This window comes from Tupaia chinensis, unplaced genomic scaffold (genome assembly GCF_000334495.1).
Source record: "Tupaia chinensis unplaced genomic scaffold, TupChi_1.0 Scaffold144045_1, whole genome shotgun sequence".
Lineage (NCBI taxonomy): Eukaryota > Metazoa > Chordata > Mammalia > Scandentia > Tupaiidae > Tupaia > Tupaia belangeri.
In genome coordinates this window covers 1637648-1659396 of record NW_006203897.1, presented here as the reverse complement: position 1 = coordinate 1659396, position 21749 = coordinate 1637648, and the positions used below count along the sequence as shown (strand labels likewise).

At 40.3% G+C, this 21749-nt stretch overlaps 1 protein-coding gene across 5 annotated transcripts in view; it reads left to right on the top strand.

The window, feature by feature from the left end:
* SLC46A3 (solute carrier family 46 member 3) overlaps positions 1-19753 on the top strand; it is a 33626-nt gene extending 13873 nt beyond the window's left edge. For 2 of the 5 annotated variants that reach the window (XM_006165823.2, XM_027767221.1), the window contains 5 exons: positions 1060-1272; positions 7430-8300; positions 9438-9521; positions 16637-16793; positions 18913-19753. In XM_006165823.2, coding sequence (XP_006165885.1) covers positions 1060-1272; positions 7430-8300; positions 9438-9521; positions 16637-16793; positions 18913-18997 — 1410 coding nt within the window. In that variant the 3' untranslated portion in view covers positions 18998-19753. Of the gene's footprint in view, positions 1-6; positions 329-1059; positions 1273-7429; positions 8301-9437; positions 9522-16636; positions 16794-18912 lie in introns of those variants that run through there. The other 3 variants (XM_006165824.1, XM_006165826.2, XM_006165825.1) reach the window with 3 other exon arrangements.
* The last annotated feature ends 1996 nt before the right edge of the window (positions 19754-21749 follow it).

Below are 21749 nucleotides of genomic sequence, written 5' to 3'. Positions count from 1 at the left end.
AGGCTGCGGACGAGCCGAGGGCTGCGCTGAGAACGTTGCAGCTGTCACTATGGACGCGGAAGTGCGCTGACCTCGGTTTGCTTTAAAATAGGGTTCAGTTTCCCTGACAGTCGTATTTGGTCGAATACGACGGGAAATTCCCCTCCCCACCCCAGCCTAGACCCACTGCGCGGGCCGCGTAGCTCAGGCCGGTCCCACGCGGCGGTCAGTGCCCCGGCGCGTCCTCGGCTCCGGGAGCTGCCCTTGAGGCGCCGTGGGAGCACCCAGGCGACAGCTCCTAAAATAGTCGGACCTGCGCCTAGCCTAGCAGGAAGACAGTAATCGTGGGGTGAGTTTAAAAAAAATCTCCTTCCGACCGGCAGCTGCTTTTTAAAAGGATCGCTCCTGTCCCAACGCAGAAAATAACAAGTTTCGCAATTGTCGTGTCCCAAAAGGAACCTCATTGTTTACCTCCCGAAAACCAGCTGATAGTGTAGTGTGGGAACAGTGCTGTGTTGGCTCGCTAACCCACACCAGGACAACTTACTAACATTCTTTCTAAGAGTCATTTAAAAAGCGGCTTGAATCCTAAAAGGTCCTACCCTTAAAAAAATACTAAGTATGGGGACCAGCAGTTGGGGTAATGGCTGTGTCGCTGGACTCCCATGTAGGCGACAGCAGTTTGAATCCCGGACCTGGTGGCTTAAACTCACGCTAGGCGGTGTGTGTGCATGCCCAAGATCCTGAGAGGTGAATGGAGAAGGGATCGCGGCGTGGCCATCCCCCCTGGGGGGTGATTTCTCGCGTTCTGTCTCTCTGTCTTTCTGGCGACGTGCTCTATAGCAAAAACCTCGCCAAGAAAAAAAAAAAAAACAAAAACAAAAAAAACTAAGCATGACAGCCAAGACTACCGAGTACTGCAGTTTCCTATTCTGCTGGCTGTGTTTCTGTTCTGTAGTGGCTTATTTACATTTACCCCACAAAAATTACTCCCAACTTGCCTGTCTTTGAAAATCTCTGGGATAAGAGTGCAACTGATTATCTCCTTTTTTCCCTCTTTCTTTTTTGTTTTCTTAATAGAATTCAGCTACCCACCCGAGCAATATGAAGATTGTTTTTGTAGAACCTGCCATTTTTCTTAGTGCATTTGCTATGACATTGACCACTCCACTGACAACACAATATGTTTATAGGAGAATCTGGGAAGAAACTAGCAACTACAGTTTTGCATTTGATAGCAATATTTCTCAATGTGAAAAAAACAAAAGCAGCCCACTTTTTATATCCCAAGAGGTAAGAAATTAAAATGTCCCTACGATGTAATGAAAAGAGAATGTGTACCAGGATTTTAAATAGAAGAGGACACTGCCCATCATACACCGGCCTCTGGAGGGTAACCATCCAATTCCTCAGTCCCAAGCTGAGTGGCCTTTACCCAGTTCTCATTGTGTGCGAAGTCTCCTGACCACTCTATTCTACTTCCTCTTCCCAGGACCCCCTTCTGTGGAGGCACTAGCTCCTCTCCTTTCTCTTAGAAGATTTCAGCACTGTCTCATCCCCTCTGCTGCTGTCTACTTTGTCTGTGCCCCACACGCCCACACACACACATATGCACGCACCACTCCCAGTCTGAAAACTGGGCCAAGGCCTGAATGAACTGCCTTGTGGAGAGGGTGGTAGATATGACGCTTCTTCCTTTCCCCTGCTCTCTCCTTCCAGTCCCCTTCTACTGCATCTGCATGTCCCAGTTTTCAGGTACTTCAAAAAGTGGTCATCTCTGAAGACTGAGGGCCAATGTCTGTCATGGAGTGGGCCTGGGCAAGGGCGGCGCTTGTCATTTGTCATTTGGTGGTGGTATCAAGTGAGCTTGACTCCCACATGCTGAGTAGAGGCTATGAAGACATCCAGGAGAGGAGAGGACTCACCTTTGCTCTCAGACACAGGAGATGTTTTAGCCAGATGTTATGAAGCCTAGCCAGCTCCCTCTCCCCACTTTCTCATTTCTTTAAAATAGAAGGTACTTTGCCATTTTCCTGGGTCCCTGGGCAGTTTTAGATGAAGGTCTACCAATGTCCAAATGCAAGGGCGAGAACATTCAGGTTTGGAAATGCTTTTCCTGACCATGTCTTAAAAACAAACCATTCTTATAAACTTTGAACTCTACCCCTTAGGGGTATTTTGTGATATAAAGAGTGGTGCTGCCTTCCCGATCAATATAGAGGCATGTAGAAAACTTGAGTCATCTTCTGCTGGCTCAGAGGTTCTCTGAGCCTAGGAGGTGAGGCAGGAATAGGCAAAGAGGACCCAAGGGGACATGCTCTGCTGTTTCCCAAGGAGTTCCAGGTGTCAGGTGGAGCCCTGCTGTGGTGAGGGCAGCTGTTTGGCGCAGCCTCTGGCCTTACTCATTTCCTCATTGGCATGGGAGAAGTTTTCTTGGAACTAATTATTTCTGAGCAGTCATGCAGATACCAAGGTTCTGGCGTAGATTAGGATCATAAAAAAGGAAGGGCCAGTGTTCTCCCTCAGTGGTTTTGTCTCCTCTCAAGAGTGTCTCCTTATATGTCAGGAGTGCGAAGGTTCCCCAGGCTCATCAAGTTCAGTATTTGCTTCTGTGCTTTCCCTCTCTGGACCCCTTGTTCCCATGGGGTGGCCTGGGAGGAAAGGACCTCAATATCTGAAAAAGCCACTGTTCTTGGCCTCGTGAAGTGAGGGGAAACAAGCCTTGGTTCGACCACCCTGGTGGCCTCTGTGGTTGCACAGGTGATGAGTGTTGACTCCCCTCCATGCTGTCCAGGCCACTAAGATGCACCTCCCCACCACCACTGTCCAGGGCAGTGGTCCCATTTCCAAGATTTCTTTTTCTTTTTTTTTTTTTTTTTTTGAGAGATATATACTCACCAGAGAGATGAGAGAGAAAGAGAGAAAGAAAGTGAGAACTACCCCCCACCCTGCACTTTGTGTGAGTTCAAGCTGCCAGGTCTGGGACTTGAACCTCGGTCAGCCATGTGCAAGTTCAGTGCCTTAGCCACTATGCCATCTGCTGGTCTCTCATTTCAAGTAATTTTGCAAATTTATCACATTGATTATTTTTCCATGTTTTTTTTTTTTTTAATTAGATGACCATTCAATAGAACACATTACTCTAGATCCCTTCCCTTAAAGGTGATGTTCTTAAGTGGTAAGATGCAATGCTCTCTGAGGCTGACCGACATGGGAAGATCCCAGGTTCACATCTGCTGACCTCCCTGAACACATCAATTATGAGCCCAGGATCCAGGGCTGGCTGAGACTGAGGATGTATTGTAGCACCAGCCCTATTGGGAGTGCCCTCCCCCTTATCAAATAAATAAAACTTTAAAAATTGAAAATGCTTTTTTAAAAAAGTCGGTGTCCTTAGTTAGAACTCTGGGTGCTTTTTCTGAGTGGGGAACTAGATACCATCCACCCCCACCCTGCCACCCACAGCTGGAACTTGCCTTTTGCTGTTAAGATCTCTTCTTTTTAGGGTTACGAGAACTGTCCACAAATCCCTAGACTTTTTTTTGGAGAGCAAGTGGCTGGAGCCCACCCAGGTGTTAGAGACAGAAGCTCTGGGAACAGGAAATGCATGCTCTTGGCCTTAGAGGGAAGAGGATGTTCTCTGAGCAGCTCAGCAAAGATTGGATCCGAAAAACAGGACAGAAGGAAGTACTGAAGGCAATGGGGTAGCCTCTGGGGAAGCGAAAATGTTCCTTTGTCCCAAGTATTAAATTGGTGACCAGAGTCTGTTCTCACCAGGCAACTTTGGACTTGACTACTGGAGAGGGGTACCTTAGGGGCAATTCGACAGAGCCAGCAAGTGTTCTTGCTTGCAAATGTATTTATTGGGTTGTCAGAAAAACCATTTGCATTTTTGCATAGAAAAAAATACATCATGACTTTTCTGACAACCAAATATAAAACTTTTCACAACTAACACAATCCCTTTTTACCTGTGGGTTCTTACTTAGAGAAATGACAGACTGTTTTCTACTGAATTGGAATTAATGTATACATTTTAGCCCACGAAATTGTGACTTCTTTAAAATTGATATTGCCCTGCTTTAACTTACCCCTGCCTCAGTACATGGTCCTTCTGTTCAATATCAGATAGGAAACAGCATTTTTTAGATTCTGATTCCTCCCTGTACCCTTGTAATTATAACTGTAACATGTAATTATAATCTGCTGCTTAACCTTAATTTATAAAGGAAATATGCTTTGAGTTGTCCTTGTTGAAATCTGTATTTTAAAACATAGATTACAGATGAGGAGATAGTTTGTGTACAAAATTGGGTTAGGAATGATGATAGAAAAGGGAAATTAGGTGAAGGAGTAGAAATGGAGGGAGGAGCAAAACTAGAACATTTTATTGAGAAGTTAAGATCATTTTATTCAATAAATATTTTCTTGAGGGCTACTCTAGTTGTAGGACATACAAAGATATGCTTGGGAAGTCTAACTTAGTAAAAGTGAAAGAGCTAATTAGACACTGAGTATGAGCTGGGGCCTTGTGCCAAGCACCTAACGTTTATTTTAAATTGGACTTTTACAGCAGCTTGTGAAGTAGAGAGTGTTGTGACCCCCTTCTTGTCAGATGAAGACACCATAGAAATAAATGATTTGGTCAGGATCATACACAGCTAGCAAGTTAAAGAGGTCCTGGATTATTCATTAATTTGATCGATATCTGCTGAGTACCTATCCTGTTCCAAACCATGTTCTCCGAGCTGGGGATATGGTGGTAAAGAAGCAGAGTTTCTGCCTGCCTGTAGATTAAGTTGTAGTGAAGTAGGCAGTATTTGGTATTTTTGCAATTCGTTGATTGTTTAGGATGCCTTTTAGACAGCACATGAAAAAATATTTTTAAGTAAGCTTTCTATTTCCCTTTATAAAAATGACAAATACTCTGTGTTAAATTTGGAAAATACAGAGAAGTGATAAACAGCAAATGCTTTCTGTCTGATAACTAGTGTGACAATTGTCACATCTTCCAGTCTCTGTGTGTACCTATTTATCTGTCATCATTGTTTTGGTCCTTGGGCATTAAATTTATCTTTTTTTCCTTTCTTTCATGAAAGAGAGATAGAGAAAGGCAGGCACCCCCAACAGGGTCATCACACCACGATCCACCCTCGTCTTACGGGCTCCAGGTTATAGGCACACACTCACATGCCCAGCATGTACAGGGAGGCCCCAGGATGCAAACTTGGCACCCTTCTATGTGATCCAGTTGTATTACCACTATGCCACCCTCTGACCCTGAGTTTATCTTTTTTTTTTTAAATTTCTTCAGTGAGTGAGAGAGAGAGAGAGACAGAGATACAGCACCCTGATGCCACTACCCACCCTCAGCTCCAGTCAGTCCCTAATCATGGGCACATGTGTACCCAGTGTATTCAGGGAGATTTCTAGATGTGAACCAACAACCCTCCCATGTAGGCCTCACAGAGTTTCACGTTATTTTTCCTTTATAAAAATAATTATTTTATTTAATTTGGTCTGTTATTATCTTTTTATTTTTTAAATTTGCTATATGGCACATGCTAGAGAGAGAAAGTGAGAAAGTAAGCCACCAGGTCTAGCACTCAAACTGCGGTCTGTCATGTGGGAGTCCAGTGCCTTAACCACCATGCCACCTGCGGGCCCTACAGAGTGTCGCATTTTACCACTTTACTACCATTCAACCCCTCCAGAGTTTTTCTCATGCCACCATGTTTAATCAATACAGTGCTACTCTTTGGGTTTTATTGTATTTTTTTAACTTAATAAATAGAAATTTATCACTAATCTATTTGCGAAGACACAAGGAAAAAGGGCAATTGAGCTCTTCTAATATACGGGTCTGTCAAGCATGGTGTTTACATGTGCTAATTTTTTTCTCCTTTGGAACAGACAGGAAGACAAATCACAGGAAAGGATACTGCTTTTGCTTTAGAACAGTGGTCACAATCTCTCAGTGCAGACATTCGTAAAAGGAAAAACCGTACTACAGCTGGTAGCAGAGCCAGGGTCTACAGGTCCTCTGTATAAGATACACATTTGTCTTTAGCTCTCTGGTTGAAAATGTTACAGCATGGTTACAGTTTTTGCATTCAGCCCTTCTGATAAACTTGTCCAGATTGAATATGTGTTGGCTGCTACAGATGGAAGAGCCCCTTCAGTGAGAATTAAATCTACAAATGGTGTAGTATTAACAAACTGAGAAGAAACAGGAACCCATTCTGTATGATAAGCGAAGTGTACACAAAATGGAACTAATCATCAAGCACATCGGTTTGGCGTGTAGTGGCATGAGCCCAGAGTACAGAGTACTTGTGCACAGAGTTCAAAGACTAGCTCAGTAACACTACTGGGTTGTCAGAAAAGTCACAATGCATTTTTGCATAGAAAACACATCATGACTTTTTAAACAATCCAACATCTTGTTTACCAAGAGCTTATTCCCACGGATCAGATGATACAGAGAATAGCTTCCGTGATGCAAATATACCCCATCAGGTGGTGTTCATCCATTGGAGTTTCTTTTCTTTTTAAAAACATTATTTATTTAATTTTACTTCTTATTATTTTTTAAAATTTGACCACAGAGAGAGAGAGAAAGTGAGAAAGCAAACTGCCAGGTCCAGGACTGGAACTGCGGTCTGCCATGTGGGAGTCCAGTGCCTCAACCACCACACCACCTGTCGGCCCCTGGAGTTTCTTATTTGCGGTTGCAATGAGGGATGACTATATTTATTTCAGTCAGATGTAGTTAGTACTTACTCTGTCTGGAAAAGCCACAGCAATGGGGAAGAACTATGTGAACAGGAAAACTTGCCTTGAGAAAAGATGTAATGATGACGTGGAGCGTGAAGATGCCGTCCATACAGCCATCTTAACTCTAAAGGAAAGCTTTGAAGGGTAAATGACAGAGGATAATATAGAAGTCAGAATCTGCAATGAAGCTGGCCTTAGGCACCTTACTCCAACCAAAGTTAAGGATTATTTCGTTGCCATGGCATAATAATGAAGTGACTGAACAATCCGGAATTTCAGATCATCTGTTTACTTAACACGTTTAAAGTATGTTTGGTTTTTCAGACATTTGACATACTTACTTCCACATGGTTTAATCAACTAATGTTTAAATGATGATACTTATAAATGGTAATAAACTGTTCAATCAAAAAAGAAAAAAATGCACACATTTTTCTTTTTATGAGACCAAGACCCTACTGTGGCACTTGACTATCCTGACTGAGCATGGATGTCACCTTTTGATACTTATCTTTATGAACCAATAACAATTTAAACTGTATCAGACCTGAACATGCACCTGAGAGTCCCCGTCCTTACCCTTCTGGTAAAGTCAGGCAAAGAATGCACCATGACACAATTATACACCTTGTATATGTCTCTGTAAACACATTGTCTTTTCATTTCTTTGCAGGAAGTTCAGAAAAAAGCATCTCTTTTTAGTCTGCAGATGGACATGAGTGGATTAATTCCTGGCCTAGTGTCTACATTCATACTCTTGTCTATTAGTGATCACCACGGACGAAAACTCCCTATGATTTTGTCTTCTGCTGGTGCTCTTGCAACCAGCATTTGGCTCTGTTTGCTTTCCTATTTCGCTTTGCCATTCCAGCTTTTAATCGCATCCAGCTTTATTGGTGCACTCTGTGGCAATTATACCACATTTTGGGGAGCTTGCTTTGCCTATATAGTTGATCAGTGTAAAGAGCACAGACAAAAAATAATTCGAATAGCTATAATTGACTTTATACTTGGACTTGTTACTGGACTAACAGGACTGTCATCTGGCTACTTTATTAGAGAACTAGGTTTTGTCTGGTCATTTTTAATTATTGCTATGGCCCTTACTGTTAACCTGATTTATATTTTATTTTTTCTCGGTGATCCAGTAAAAGAGCCTTTATCTCAGAGCGTTACTATGTCATATAGTGAAAGCTTTAAAAGCTTATTTCAGCGAACTTACATGCTTTTTAAAAATGCTTCTAGCAAGCAGCGGTCTTTACTCTGTTTGTTACTTTTTACAATGATCACTTATTTTTTTGTGATAATTGGTATTGCTCCAATTTTTATCCTTTATGAATTAGATTCACCACTCTGCTGGAATGAAGTTTTTATAGGTTATGGATCAGCTTTGGGTAGTGTCTCTTTTTTGAGTAGTTTCCTAGGAATATGGATTTTTTCCCACTGTATAGAAGATATTCATATAGCCTTCATTGGAATTTTTACCACCATGGTAGGAATGGCTTTGACTGCTTTTGCCAAGACAACACTGGCCATGCTTTTAGGTGAGTTACAAATGGAGCCTTAGTACTAACTGTGCATTTGATATTTACATAATGAACTCAGTAGAAACATTCATTCTTGTTCAATTAAAAGTAAAAAGCTAGTCTGCCAGGAGCCAATAAGCTGAAAGCAAAATTGGACTACAGTTATTAACTACCTACCTCAGAACTGTTTATGTATGGTTTGAGTGGAAGACACTGCACTGGAAAAAGCTAGGGGACTGTAAAGTGAGACCTTGAGAAAGGTTCAGTAGATGAGGAAGGGCCAGCAGGTGGCATGGAGGTTAAGGCCCTGGATCCCCTCAAGGCCAACTGCAGTTTGAGTCCTGGATCCAGCGGCTTGAAAATCATGCCAGGTGCATGTGTGTGCATGCCCAAAATCCCAGGAGGAGAAAGAAGGAGATGGGATTGTAGCATGGTCATCACCCCTGGGGGTAATGTCTCACTCTCCCTCTCTTGATCTCTCTCTTTCTCTTTCTGGTGAGTACATGCACCCTATAGCAAAATACTAAAAAATAACTTTTTTAAATAAAATAATCTGAAAATGTAATATATTACTATTTTATGATATAACTAAAAATTCTATTGACTATTAAAGATCATAATTTAAGATCTTTAAGAGGTTGTTGGCATTCATGAAGTTATTCATCCCCAAAATTAATAAGCAATATGATTAATAATAATTTATTAATAAATGAATCTATATAGTATAGTAATGCCAACAGTAAGAATTCCAAGTCTGAAAAGCAAAAGGCTAAAATGGTAACAACAACAAAATAAAACAAAACAAAAACTAATTAGCAGTTATTACTTGCTACATAAGAGATGACTATAATAAATAATTAGGAAAATAAGCAGATTAGCCTCAATGTTGATTATATATACCTTCACCTAAAACTGACGTGAATTCTTGTTCTTAACAGTTAAATAAGGATTTTAGAATAAAGTGACTTTAAACTGATCTATCCATACTCTATTTTACTTAATTAGAAAGAATTTTTTATTAATCTGTTTTTCAGATACAGTAAGTTATGGTGGTTGTAGAAAATGGAATAGTCAGATGGAGGGTGTGTGTTTCATGCTACAAATGACCATTAGTTTTCTGACTTAGCCTGTGATTTCCAATCATTCCTCTCACAGTCAGGGTGCCGTTCCTTTTCGTTATTGTGCCACTGTCTGTTCTGCGGTCCATGTTGTCAAAAGTGGTTCCTTCTACTGAACAAGGTAAGCCTAACTTGCTAAGGAATATAATGAGTCTGCTGTCTGTACCAACTCAAATCCATGTACAATCAATGATTAATGGTTCAGAATATTTTCATAACCTTTTTTCTACTAGGATCTCCTTTTGAATTAAATGGTAGGCTCTGTTGGGGAGAGCCTTACACTCAGGCAAGGGAGCCCCTGCTATAAGCTTCATACTTTCTTTAAAATAATTACTTATTTCATTTTATTTATTTATTCGTTTATTTTAATTTGATGAGAGAGAGAGATGAAGTAAGAAAGCAAGCCACCAGGTCCAGGACTCAAACCATGGTCGGCCATGTGGGACTGTCCAGAACCTTAACCACCATGCCACCTGCTGGTCCAGAAAGCCTCATATTTTGGAGGGCTTACTCTGGTCTATCTTTGACCATGCCCACTCCAAGAGCAGGGGAGACTTCAGGACCAGCAGATAATACACTCACTGGGAGCCCACAAGAGCTCCTCCCTTTCTAGACTATTCTGGCTACCTGGGTTTATAAATTTTGAGTATTGAGAATATAACATATAGGCCTCTAATTATATTCTGGGTCCAAATCACAGTGCTTGCAGGACACAGAGTGCCTCTCAAGAGGTTCACATCAAGAGACTTCGATGAGGAGCATTACAGATGAGTAAGTAGTATGTAGACAGTCAAAGAGAGGCAGAGAGGGAGAAAAGAAGAAATTCTATAACCATTCTCTTCTCCTTTAAAACTTTGACCAAAAGCAACAATAAGTTAGAAGTCATGTAATCTGTGAGGTCAGCCTTTCAAACTCAGAACAGGATATAGAAGATCTAAGTGTTTAAGGGGAGGCTGAGAACAACCAGTACAGAAGGAAAACAAAAGTAAAACTTCTAGCTATAACTAGAACTAGTTAGATATTAAGCACATGAGGTTGTACTCCTTCCTTTTAGTAAATGTTATCAGGCTTCGGAGCTTTTTGTTGTTGTTTCGTATCTTGGCCTGATGCAAATGTTCTTGCTTTACTATGAATAATTCAGAATAGTGCTATTATGCTTATGCCAGTTTAGTAAATCCTGGAGAAAACTGCATAATTCAATAAATTAAGTATATACATTTCTCGATTCTTTTCCACTTAACAGATGTAGCTGTATATTCACACAGTTATTTGTAGATGATGTAATTATGAAATCCACTTAGGAACATAAAAAACATGTAATTGTTATGTAAAAAACTCACCTCTTCCTTTGCTTATGCAATAGTTTCTTAGTTATGACACCAAAAGAAAAAAAATAGATAAATTAGACTTAATCCAAAACCGTCATCCAAAGTTTGTCCTTTGAAAAGTGCTCGTACTTCAAGGACACTATCAAGAAAGTACAAAGAACACACAGGACGGGAGAGAGTACTAGCAAATCATTTGTCTGGTCTAATAGGGACTTGTCTCCAGCATATGTAACTCTTAAAACTCAGTAACAATAACAACAAGCAAACACATTTAAAATAGGCAAGGGGTTTGGGTAGACATTTCTCCAAAGAAAATATACAAATGGCCAAAAACACATGAAAAAAGTGCTCAATGTCATTAGCTATCGGGGAAAGAAAAGTAAAAACCACAATCAGACCCATTAGAATGGCCAAAATAAATTTGACCATAAGAGTTGGTGAGGATGTGGGAAAATAGGAACCCTCAGATACTGCTGGTAAGAATGTAAAATGGTGTAGCCACTTTGCAAAATAGTGCGGCAATTTCCCCAAAAATCAGTATTATTCTAGGACTGAGTATTTCCACCCATACAGACATATCCAACATAAATAAAAACCTAAATCCACACTAAATTTTGTACATAGGTATTCATAGTAGCAATATTCATAATAGCCAAAAAGTAGAAACAATGAAAATGTGCATGAACTGATGAATGGATAAACAAAATGTGGTGTATCTATCCAATGGATTATTATCTGTTAATAAAATGACATTCTGATATATGCTACAAGGTGGATGAACCATAAAACTTTTATGCTAAATGACAGAAGCTAGTCATAACAGACCATGTATTATCACATAAATATGATCCCATTTATATGAAAGGTCCAGTATAGGCAACTCTGTTGACAGAAATTAGATGAGCACTTGCTAGTGACTAGAGAGAGTGTGACTGCTAATTGACTGCTAATGGGGATAGAGTTTCTTTTTTTCTTTTCTTTTTTTTTTTTAGAGAGAGATTTTTTTCTATAGGGTGTGTGTGCTGGCCAGAAATACAAAGAGACAGAAAGCAAGAAATCATCCCCCAGGAGGGATGGCCATGCCACAGTTTCTTCTCCTCCATTCTCCTCTCGGGATTTGGGCCATGCACAAACATGTGCCCAGCATAAGGTTTAAGCCACCAGGTCAGGGACTCAAACTGTTGTTGTTTACATGGGAGTCCAGTGATGTAACCACTATGGCATCTACTGATCCCTAGAGTTTCTTTTCAAAGTGATGAAAATGTCCTAAAGTTAGGTCGTAGTGATGGTTACACAGCTCTGTGAACATAGTTAGAACTACTGAATCCACTTTAAGAGTATGAGTTTAAAGGCCAAGTGTGGTGGCACAGGCCTATAATCCCAGCAGCTCCAGTGGCAGAGGCAGGAGAACCACAATAGCAAGACCTTATCAATAAATTAATTAATTAGTTCATTTTAAAAAGGGTGAGTTTTATAGAATGTGAATTATATCCAATAAAGCTGTTAGAAAAAGGCAAACATTATTTGCTTTAACTTAGAGCTAAAATAAATTATCAACATATATAGTTAATTTTTGTTTATATTTGGTTTAATTCATAAAGGCTTTTAAAAAGTCATAATGGGGAACCAGCAGTTAGCGTAATGGCTATGTCGCTGGACTCCCACGTAGTCGACCGCGGTTCGCGTCCCGGACCCGTTGGCTTAAAACCCACGCCGGGCGCGTGTGCGTGCGTGCCCAAGATCCCAAGAGGAGAATGGAGGAGAAGGGATTGCGGTGTGGCCATCCCCTCGGGGGGTGATTTCTTGCTTTCTGTCTCTCTGTCTCTCTCTGTCTGTCTGGCGAGCGCACACGCCCTATAGTGAAAAACCTCTCAAAAAAAAAAAAAAGTCATAATGTTAAATAGAGTAATATTTTTAAATGTTTAGTTTACATTTTAGCATCTCCTTTTCTTTGTTAGGTTTTTGCCATAGAGTGCGTGTACTCACTGAAGAAAGAAAAAGAGAAACAGTGAGCGGGAAAGTGAGAAATCACCCCCAGGAGGGATGGCCACACCGCAATCCCTTCTCCTCCAATCTCCTCCTGGGATTTTGCTTATATACACACATGTGCCTGGCATGATTTTTAAGCCACCAGGTCTGGAACTTTAACAGCAATCGACCATGTGGCAGTCTAGTGCCTTAACCGCCTCACCACCTGCTGGCCCTGACATCTCTTATTCTGAATCAAGGTAACTTTGTTGATTGTGATTACATTATCTTAAGACAGTATAATTACTTTGTTCTTAACAGCAAATTTAAAAAATCCTTCAGATGGTGTCAACTTTTCCATAACTACATGTTTGAGGGGGCTTTAAAAAGTTCATGGAAAAATGGAATTAAAGTTTGAGGTCATTTTGATGCAAAAGTTTTTGAAATCCATGCACAATTTTTATAATATGCATTTCTATGAATTTTTGAAGAACTCTTATATTCCCATCCTTTACTATTTTTTTAAATGGTCACTTTTGTGAAAACATTATGCACTTTAAAATAATCAGAGGAGGGGGGGAAATACTGCAGGGTTTTCAGATGTTTCTGTCTCTGTTATATTTTAAAAAGTGGGAAAAGAGAACATTGGTATTATTTTGAGATCTCTGTGTTCTGCGCAGCTGTCAAACTCACAGCCAAAGTCACCATGACTCTCTGACCTTGGCATCATCCATGTACTCCTTGGGATTATAAATTGGAACACAGTAAAACAGACTGAGCTTTTGAGGCCTACTAGACTTAAAAATAGTTCAAAAGCCAAACTCAGTTGTACTTATCATTTAATCTGCTTACCGCTGGTCTGGCAACCATTAAACATGTTGAACTGCTCAGAGAAGTTCAGCAACATGCGAAAGCCACTTCACAACAGGATGGTTGTTTCGGAACGGATGATGCACTGTCTGCTCTATTTCCCATTAAGAATGGATGAAAGCCCTTATGTAACAGAACTACCACTGTGCAGTCTGTCCTCCAAAGCACCATTCCTGGCCTTAGCGAGGGATTAGGAATAAAAGAAAATAAAAATATAGTTAGACAAGTAGGAGGCCTTCCTTTCAATTAAACTAACTTAATGTATTATCAGAGGGGCATTCTATATGCTTCTTGATGATTGGTAAGTGAGCTTCAGAGTTAAGCTTTTATTCATCTGTTTGACAAATATTTATTAAATGTTTATCATACACCAAGTTTATATTTTATGAATATATGTGCTATCATTTAATGAAGGATTTGAAGCAATACATGAGAATATGTATAATGAGATGGAAATAATTAAAAGTCACCGCACAGCCCAGGCAGCTGGATGGTAGCACAGTGGTAAAGTACAATGCTTTTCAAGGCCTTCTCATATGGGAAGGCTCAAAGTTCACACGTGGAGACCTCTCTGAGTATGCCAGGCACATACATGCCTTTTATCTGGGAATAACTGAACTGAGAATGGATCGTGGCATCAATATTCTATTGGTGGTCCTCTCTGTCTCTAACTCATGAAAGGAATAAACTTAAATACAAACTAAAAGATCAAAACCATGGGGAAAATGAGATATAGATGTGTAAATTCTAGTTGTGAAAGGTTATTCTCTAGCGTGGCTTTCCTTTCTGTCCATCTAAGCAAAAACAATTATTTATGTGATTTACATTGTAAAAAAAAAAGGGCATTGCAGTTTATCTTGAAAAAGTTAACTTGGGGGAACCAACAGTTAGCGTAATGGCTATGTCGCTGGACTCCCACATAGTTGACCATGGTTCGAGTCCCAGACCCGGTGGCTTAAAACTCACGCCGGGCACGGGCGTGTGTGTGCCCAAGATCCCGAGAGGAGAATGGAGGAGAAGGGATTGCGGCGTGACCATCCCCCCTGGGGGGTGATTTCTCGCTTTCTGTCTCTATGTCTCTCTCTGTCTGACTGGCGAGTGCAGAGTGCACGCACCCTATAGTGAAAAACCTCTCCAAAAAAAAAAAATTTTTAACTTGGTAAAGTAGGAAACAAGTAGAGTGGCTTGAAATGAAGTCTGAAGAAAGCAGAAACTACATAGGAACTTAAGACTAAGAAAGTCATATTGGTCTGACTGAAAATGGTCATGGAATTGTATATCTAGCAATGCAAAATTTGACAGAGAGGAAGAAAAGTACATGAAGATGACCAGTATCTCTTGGTTTAACTCTTCAGTCACTGTGGTCTTGAGCTCCAGAGGAAACAAAAAATTGTTCTGTCCATTATTTCTCCCTGATTATGACCATGTAGTCAAACTCATGCATTGTTTTTAATGTCAGAGGGTGTGCATGCACACACATGCTCACTCATACACACACATGTACACATGAAAGAAAGAGAAAGCACCCCAACAGGGCTTAATCATGCCACAATCCTTTTTACACCAATCCTCCATCCTGTCAGGATCTCAGGCACACGCACACACCCAGCATGAAGCTGCTAGAGCTGCGACTCAAACCATAGTGGACCATCGTGGACCATGCTGTGCCATGGGCTGGCCCATGTCATGCTTCTTGAACAATGCTGAGTGGCCTGCTCTTTACCAGACTTGGCATACAGCAAGTGCAATCAAGTAGAGTCCTCAATCTTCTTAATCTTGAAAAGCATTTCAGATCAGACAGTTACTAGCAGATGAAACAGAAACATATGTTTTAAAGAATCACTTAACATCAAACTATGGCATAAAACTTCACCAGAGCACAATGTAGTAAACTTTGAGTCAAACTTGCAGGAACCTAGTGGTGACTGGATTTTTTATCACCTTGGAGGTAGGGATGAAATCCAAATTGCAGAATTTATAAGAATCTCTGGGTTGGCCTCATGGACTAGCAGTTAGGGGAGTCAGACCCCTCATGGTTCAAGTCCTGGCCCTGGCAGCTTAATAAATTCTCAGAGCACCCGTGCATGCATGCATGCCCAATATCCCAACAGGATGGAGAAATAGAGAAGGGATTGCAGTCTAGGCACACCCCATTGAGGGGTACTTTCTCCCTCTCTGTCTCTTTCTGTAGAGCACACATGCCTTCTTGCAAATAAGTAAACAAATATATATATATATATATATATATGTGTGTGTGTGTGTGTGTATACATATAATTTTTTTTTTAGAGAGGTTTTTGCTATAGGGTGCGTGCACTCACTGGAGAGACTGAGAGAGACAGAAAGCGATAAACCACCCACCCCCTGGGGGATGGCCATGCAATCCCTTCTCCTCTGTTCTCCTCTTGGGATCTTGGGCACACACGCACATGTACCCAGCATGAGTTTTAAGTCGCTGGGTCTGAGACTCAAACTGTAGTCAACTATGTGGGAGTCCAGCGACATAACCACTATGCCATCTATATTTTTAAAAAATAATTTTCAAAAGAATCTCTTCTGTCTTTGTCTGTAGCTGTCACTATTGTCAAAATTGAGAAGTAATGGAAAGGATATCTTTACCTTCAAAAGGCCTTTAAGGGGAAGGGGAAGTGTTGCTTGTTAGGAGCCCATATGGTGCCATAGGTTAGTTTGGGGTGGATGTCAGGGAGGTAATATCCTGAACATCAGAGGTAGGTGTGGCTTTGCCTAAGGTTGCAGCAGGGGAGACCCTGCAGTTTTCAAATGAGTCAACTGCTACTGCCATTTTAGATTTGCCATATGGACGTTGGAGCTCACGCATTTCATGTTTTCACCTCCCCTCACATCTCACCCAAGGACAACTCTTTGCCTTGGTTTCTCCACCTGCAAAATGGGTTACTGACTTCTCAGGGATTCTAAAAGGATAACTTTTATTCACCAAGCAGTGTCTCCGTGTTTGCTGTTTTCAATGAATAACCTTTTTCTTTATCAGTTTTTGTTTGTTGTTTCATAATTCAGCCTGTTGTTTTCCCTCCACACCTCTACCCAAACAGGTACCCTCTTTGCTTGTGTTGCCTTCTTAGAAACACTTGGTGGAGTCACTGCAATTTCTACTTTTAATGGAATTTATTCAGCCACCGTTGCTTGGTACCCTGGCTTCACTTTTTTGCTGTCCGCGGGGCTGTTACTAATTCCAGCAATCAGTCTGTGGTATGTAATTATGTTAATTGTTTTTGTCAAAGGGCAGATGGGTTAAGTGAATTCCCTCACCCTAGCAGTGAAATGACATAGATCTGTTGAAGTTTTGCCTCAGACTATGCTTTTCTCAGGATTTTAAACATAAAGACATCTGTCAAAAATTTTGGAAACTTAGAAAGGAAAAGATGATCAGGCTACCCGAAGGCTACCTAGAACTAGGGGAAAGAAAGGCTGGGAACCAGCAGTTAGCATAATGGCTATGTTGCTGGACTCCCACATAGTCGACCGCAGTTCACGTCCCGGACCCGGTGACTTAAAACTCACGCCGGGCGTGTGTGCATGCATGCCTAAGATCCCAAGAGGAGAATGGAGGAGAAGGGATTGCGGCGTGACCATCCCCCCTGGGGGGTGATTTCTCGCTTTCTGTCTCTATGTCTCTCTCTGTCTGTCTAGCAAGCGCACACGTCCTATAGCGAAAAAAAAAAGAAAGGCTGGGTTAGAGATCTTTGAGAGAATACATCTTCTTTAAATGTAAACAATTGACGAAATTAGCACCTAAGAATAGAGATGTACATATTCAAACTGTTTTATCATCTGAGGGCATAATATCCCCTTATGGTAAGAGATCACTGCAATAAGGTTTACTTTAATATAGATTTTAATGGACAAATATTAAGAATTCTGTTTCCAGATAATTGACTTTCTTTTAAAATGTAGAAATTAAAATAAATACAAAGTACACAATTTTACTCATGAATAGTATATATAATAAAGTGATGGATCAGAACGTAAATTAAAAAGAAATATTTATTTCTCCCTTTGCCTTCAAATTAGCAAAAAATGTGACCCAACTATCTCGTGGTTGCTAAAAAGCCTAAGTAAATACATTAGACACATTCTCTGGGGCCAGAGTTTTGAGGTCCAACTTCATTAACTGGTCTCCACTGAGGTTTGTCCATTTTATTTATTTTATTATCATGAATAAAATAAACTTTAAAAAAAAAGAAACTATTCTCCTATTGGATTAGCAAAGTTACAAATACATGCTGTGCTTGTGAGCACATGATGAGACAATTGATCTTAAATGTTGCTGGTGGTAGTGTTATTCAGCTTTTTCATAAAGCCATTTGCAAACGTGAATCTAAAGCTTTTTAAAAAGTTCATAGTGATTGTTCATAAGTCCTTTTGGAAACTCATGCTAAGGAGGGACCAGCAGTTAGCGTAATGGCTATGTCACTGAACTCCCAAGTAGCCGACAGCAGTTCCAAGTCCCGGACTCGGTGGCTTAAACTCACGCAGGGCGTGTGTGCATGCGTGCCCAAGATCCCAAGAGGAGAATGGAGGAGAAGGGATTGCAGCATGGCCATTCCCCCTGGAGGGTGATTTCTCGCTTCCTATCTCTCTGTCTTTCTGGTGAGCATACACGCCCTATAGCAAAAACTTCTCAAAAAACAAACAAACAAACAAAAAAAACTCATGCTGAGGAAATAACCAAAAACTGTTGATAAAAATTGATAATATGAAGAAACTCATTATAGTAAAAAATTTTAAATGACCAAAATGTCCAATAATAGAATTTTTAAATAAATGATGGTACAGCCATATCACCAAAAATAAAATAAATAAAATGACTTAATAAGAATTACACACATGAGGAATAGAATGATTAGTTTTTATCATTCATGTGTTTATAAATATTGTTATAAGTAGATGGATAAAAGGTAATAGAGACCATTTAAACCCTATACTGCTCAATATTTTTAAAATCAAAATTATGTGCTGTTTTTAATAATTTCCAAATGTCCTTGCTTCTTAGCTTCAGTTATAATGTTTAAACAGGAACCTCATAACAGCTTTAGTTGTAACTCATTTATGTGGGTAACACAGAGTACACAATGAGACAGATGGCATACCTTAGGGGTCTGGAAGAGAAAAACTCATGTAGGTCTTTATTATTTTCAGAATGCTACACATGAGTCAGTTGGATTCAAAATGCCAGGACACTCCTTCTATTTGTAATTTACATGATTCATTAAAAGTCACATAGCCCAAGAAAAGATGGAATGCAGATTACTTACGTATTATGTATTGCCTTAATCTTGATTTTTAAATGTCTTGTTTGCTTTTGTAGTGTTGTCAAGTGTACCAGCTGGAATGAGGGAAGCTATGGACTTCTTATACAGGAAGAATCCAGTGAAGACACTTCAGACAGATGATTGTGATTTTTTTTTTTTAAATTAATGCACGTCATACTCTGTGACTTCTAATGAACATTAACTCCACAGTCAGCATATCATTCGTTGTAAATGTTAGATATCCTTTCTTCTACACTGAATACTCAGAGAAACTGCTCCTGGCTTCAGCTTTTCACACTTTGGGCACTTTGTACACATCATGCAATATAGTTCTAATACACAAAGGGACAAATCTCAAACCCTTCTCACTTTAAGACTTATAAAAGGGCATCTAGAACTTAAAGATGTAGGAGAGATTAAGGAACTCGAAGAGGTCAAAAGCAGTAATCTCTCTGATGTACACTGGTCTCTCAAACAGAGACCAATGAGAACTCTTTACCTCAGTTTCCTCATCTGCTAAATGGGTTTCTGACCTCTCTCAGGGAAAAATTATGATGAATCACTCACTGCAAACAAAAAAGAAATGATATATGTGTAAGATACTTGCAGTATAATTTTACCTATACTTGGGTAATGCTTTGTTTTATAGAGCCCATCAAGGTGCTTTTGATAGTTAATGCTGTTGATAGACACAAAATCCTTACAAGGAAAGCACTTTAAAGAATATATCTTTTCACTTTTCCTAGTATGTTTCATCAGTGACAAAAATAACATTTCTATGTATAACACAGGTGTGACTGGGAACAAATAACATTAAAAATTTAATTGTTTAAAATAAATTTTAAAACTGAGCAAATAGCTAATCATAATATAATGAAACTAATATTGAAGACCCAGTATTTGTTCCTTATTTATTTATTTATTTATTTTCGGAGAGGTTTTTGTTACAGGGCATGTGCACTCACCAGAAAGAACAGAGAGAGACAGAGAGAGACAGAAAGCGAAAAATTATACCCCATGGGAGATGGCCACGTTGCAACCCCTTCTCCTCCATTCTCCTCTTGGGATCTTGGGCACGCATGCACACATGCCCAGTGTGAGTTTAAGCCACCCGGTCCAGAACTCAAACTGCGGTCAACTGCATGGGAGTTCAGTGACGTAGCCATTACGCCATCTGCTGGTCCCTGTTCCTTATTTCAATAGGCTATCAACATTCCTTAAGCCCTAGCTGGAAATTCTACCTCTGGTCTTTCCTACCCAGCTCTTATTCATCTCCCCAGTGCACTGAGAAGGGCATTTCTAACTCTCCAAGTTAGAATCCCTTCGCTTCTGTGCCCCATATGAAAACGGTCAAACAAACTAGCTAGTCAGGATATGACCGCTTCCTATCTCATTTCTTACTGCTTTCCACTCATCCTGAGACCTACCTGGTCTTTGGAAACAATACATTCTCTTATACCTCCATGTCTCTTTATACACTGTTCCTTTGCCCTTTCTCCCACTTTTAAGTGTCAGTTAAAACAGTGTTTTCTCTGTGTAGCCTGCCTTCTTGAAATCCCACTCTACTCTCCCAAGGCTCCTCTAGGTTTTAGTATATACTTCCATTCTAGTATTTTCCATTGTAATTGTTTATTGCTCCTACTTGACAATTATTGCCTTGAGGACAAGGGTAATCTTTGATTATTCATTATATCTTCAATAAAGTCTCTTTGAACTAAACTGCATGACTATAAAACATTATTTTAACTTGTAAAAAGTCACTCAGAGCTATATATTTAATGTCTTATAAAAGTAACCACTAATATTCTACCATCAGGAAGCCAGTCTTGTCAACAAATTGAAAATATGCTAGCGCATACACTGAATATTGATTTATAGTAGTTTTATAATTCCTTCAGTGTCTCCTATTTTTTTTTTTTTGAGAGGTTTTCTTCACTATAGGTCATGTGCTCTCGCCAGACAGACAGAGAGAGACATAGAGACAGAAAGCGAGAAATCACCCCCCAAGGGGGATGGTCACGCCGCAATCCCTTCTCCTCCATTCTCCTCTCGGGATCTTGGGCACGCACGCACACGTGCCCAGTGTGAGTTTTAAGCCACCGGGTCCGGGACGTGAACCGCGGTCGACTACGTGGGAGTCCAGCGACATAGCCATTACGCTAACTGCTGGTTCCAGTGTCTCCCATTTTTTAAGTTGCCATGCGTAATAACATAAATTTTCAAACATTTTCCAGGTGATTACAATATATGGCTAGAATAGAGAATCACTACTCTAGGTCAGGGTTCAGCAAACTTCCTCTGTAAAGGGCCAGAGAGTAAATAAATATCTTAGACTTTTTAGTTACACAGTCTGTCACACTATTCAACTCTGCCATTGTTGCAAACATAACCAAAGACCATACATAAGTACATGGGCATAGCTGTGCTCCAGTAAAACTTTATTTACAAAATAAGCAACAAGCTAAATTTGGCCCAGGGTCAGTGGTTTGTAAAACACCCTCTCCAGGTATAAGGCACAAATAATTTGGCTACTGGAAAGCTATTGTCCTTCTTCATAAATATTGGCATTTCAGTTTAGAATGCTTAAAATAGTGTAAACGGAAAACTGTATAGTGCCCAGATCAGTGGAGGCTTAAAAGTCAGTTTCATTTGATTAGCTGAAGTCCAACTGGTCTGGTTGCACTTACAGAAGGAGGTTTCTTCACCTACATAGCCTCAGATCATTGCTTATTTAGCAACTGCTCTCCTAGGGAAGATGTATAGGTAGAGTATGACCGAACAGGAGCCTAATCCAAATAGTTTCATTGCCAAACATTTAAGGAACAAGCAAATCGGGCCCCACCCCCGGGCCTACGCAGTGGCAGCGCCGCCTGTGCGCCCCACCCCCGGGCCT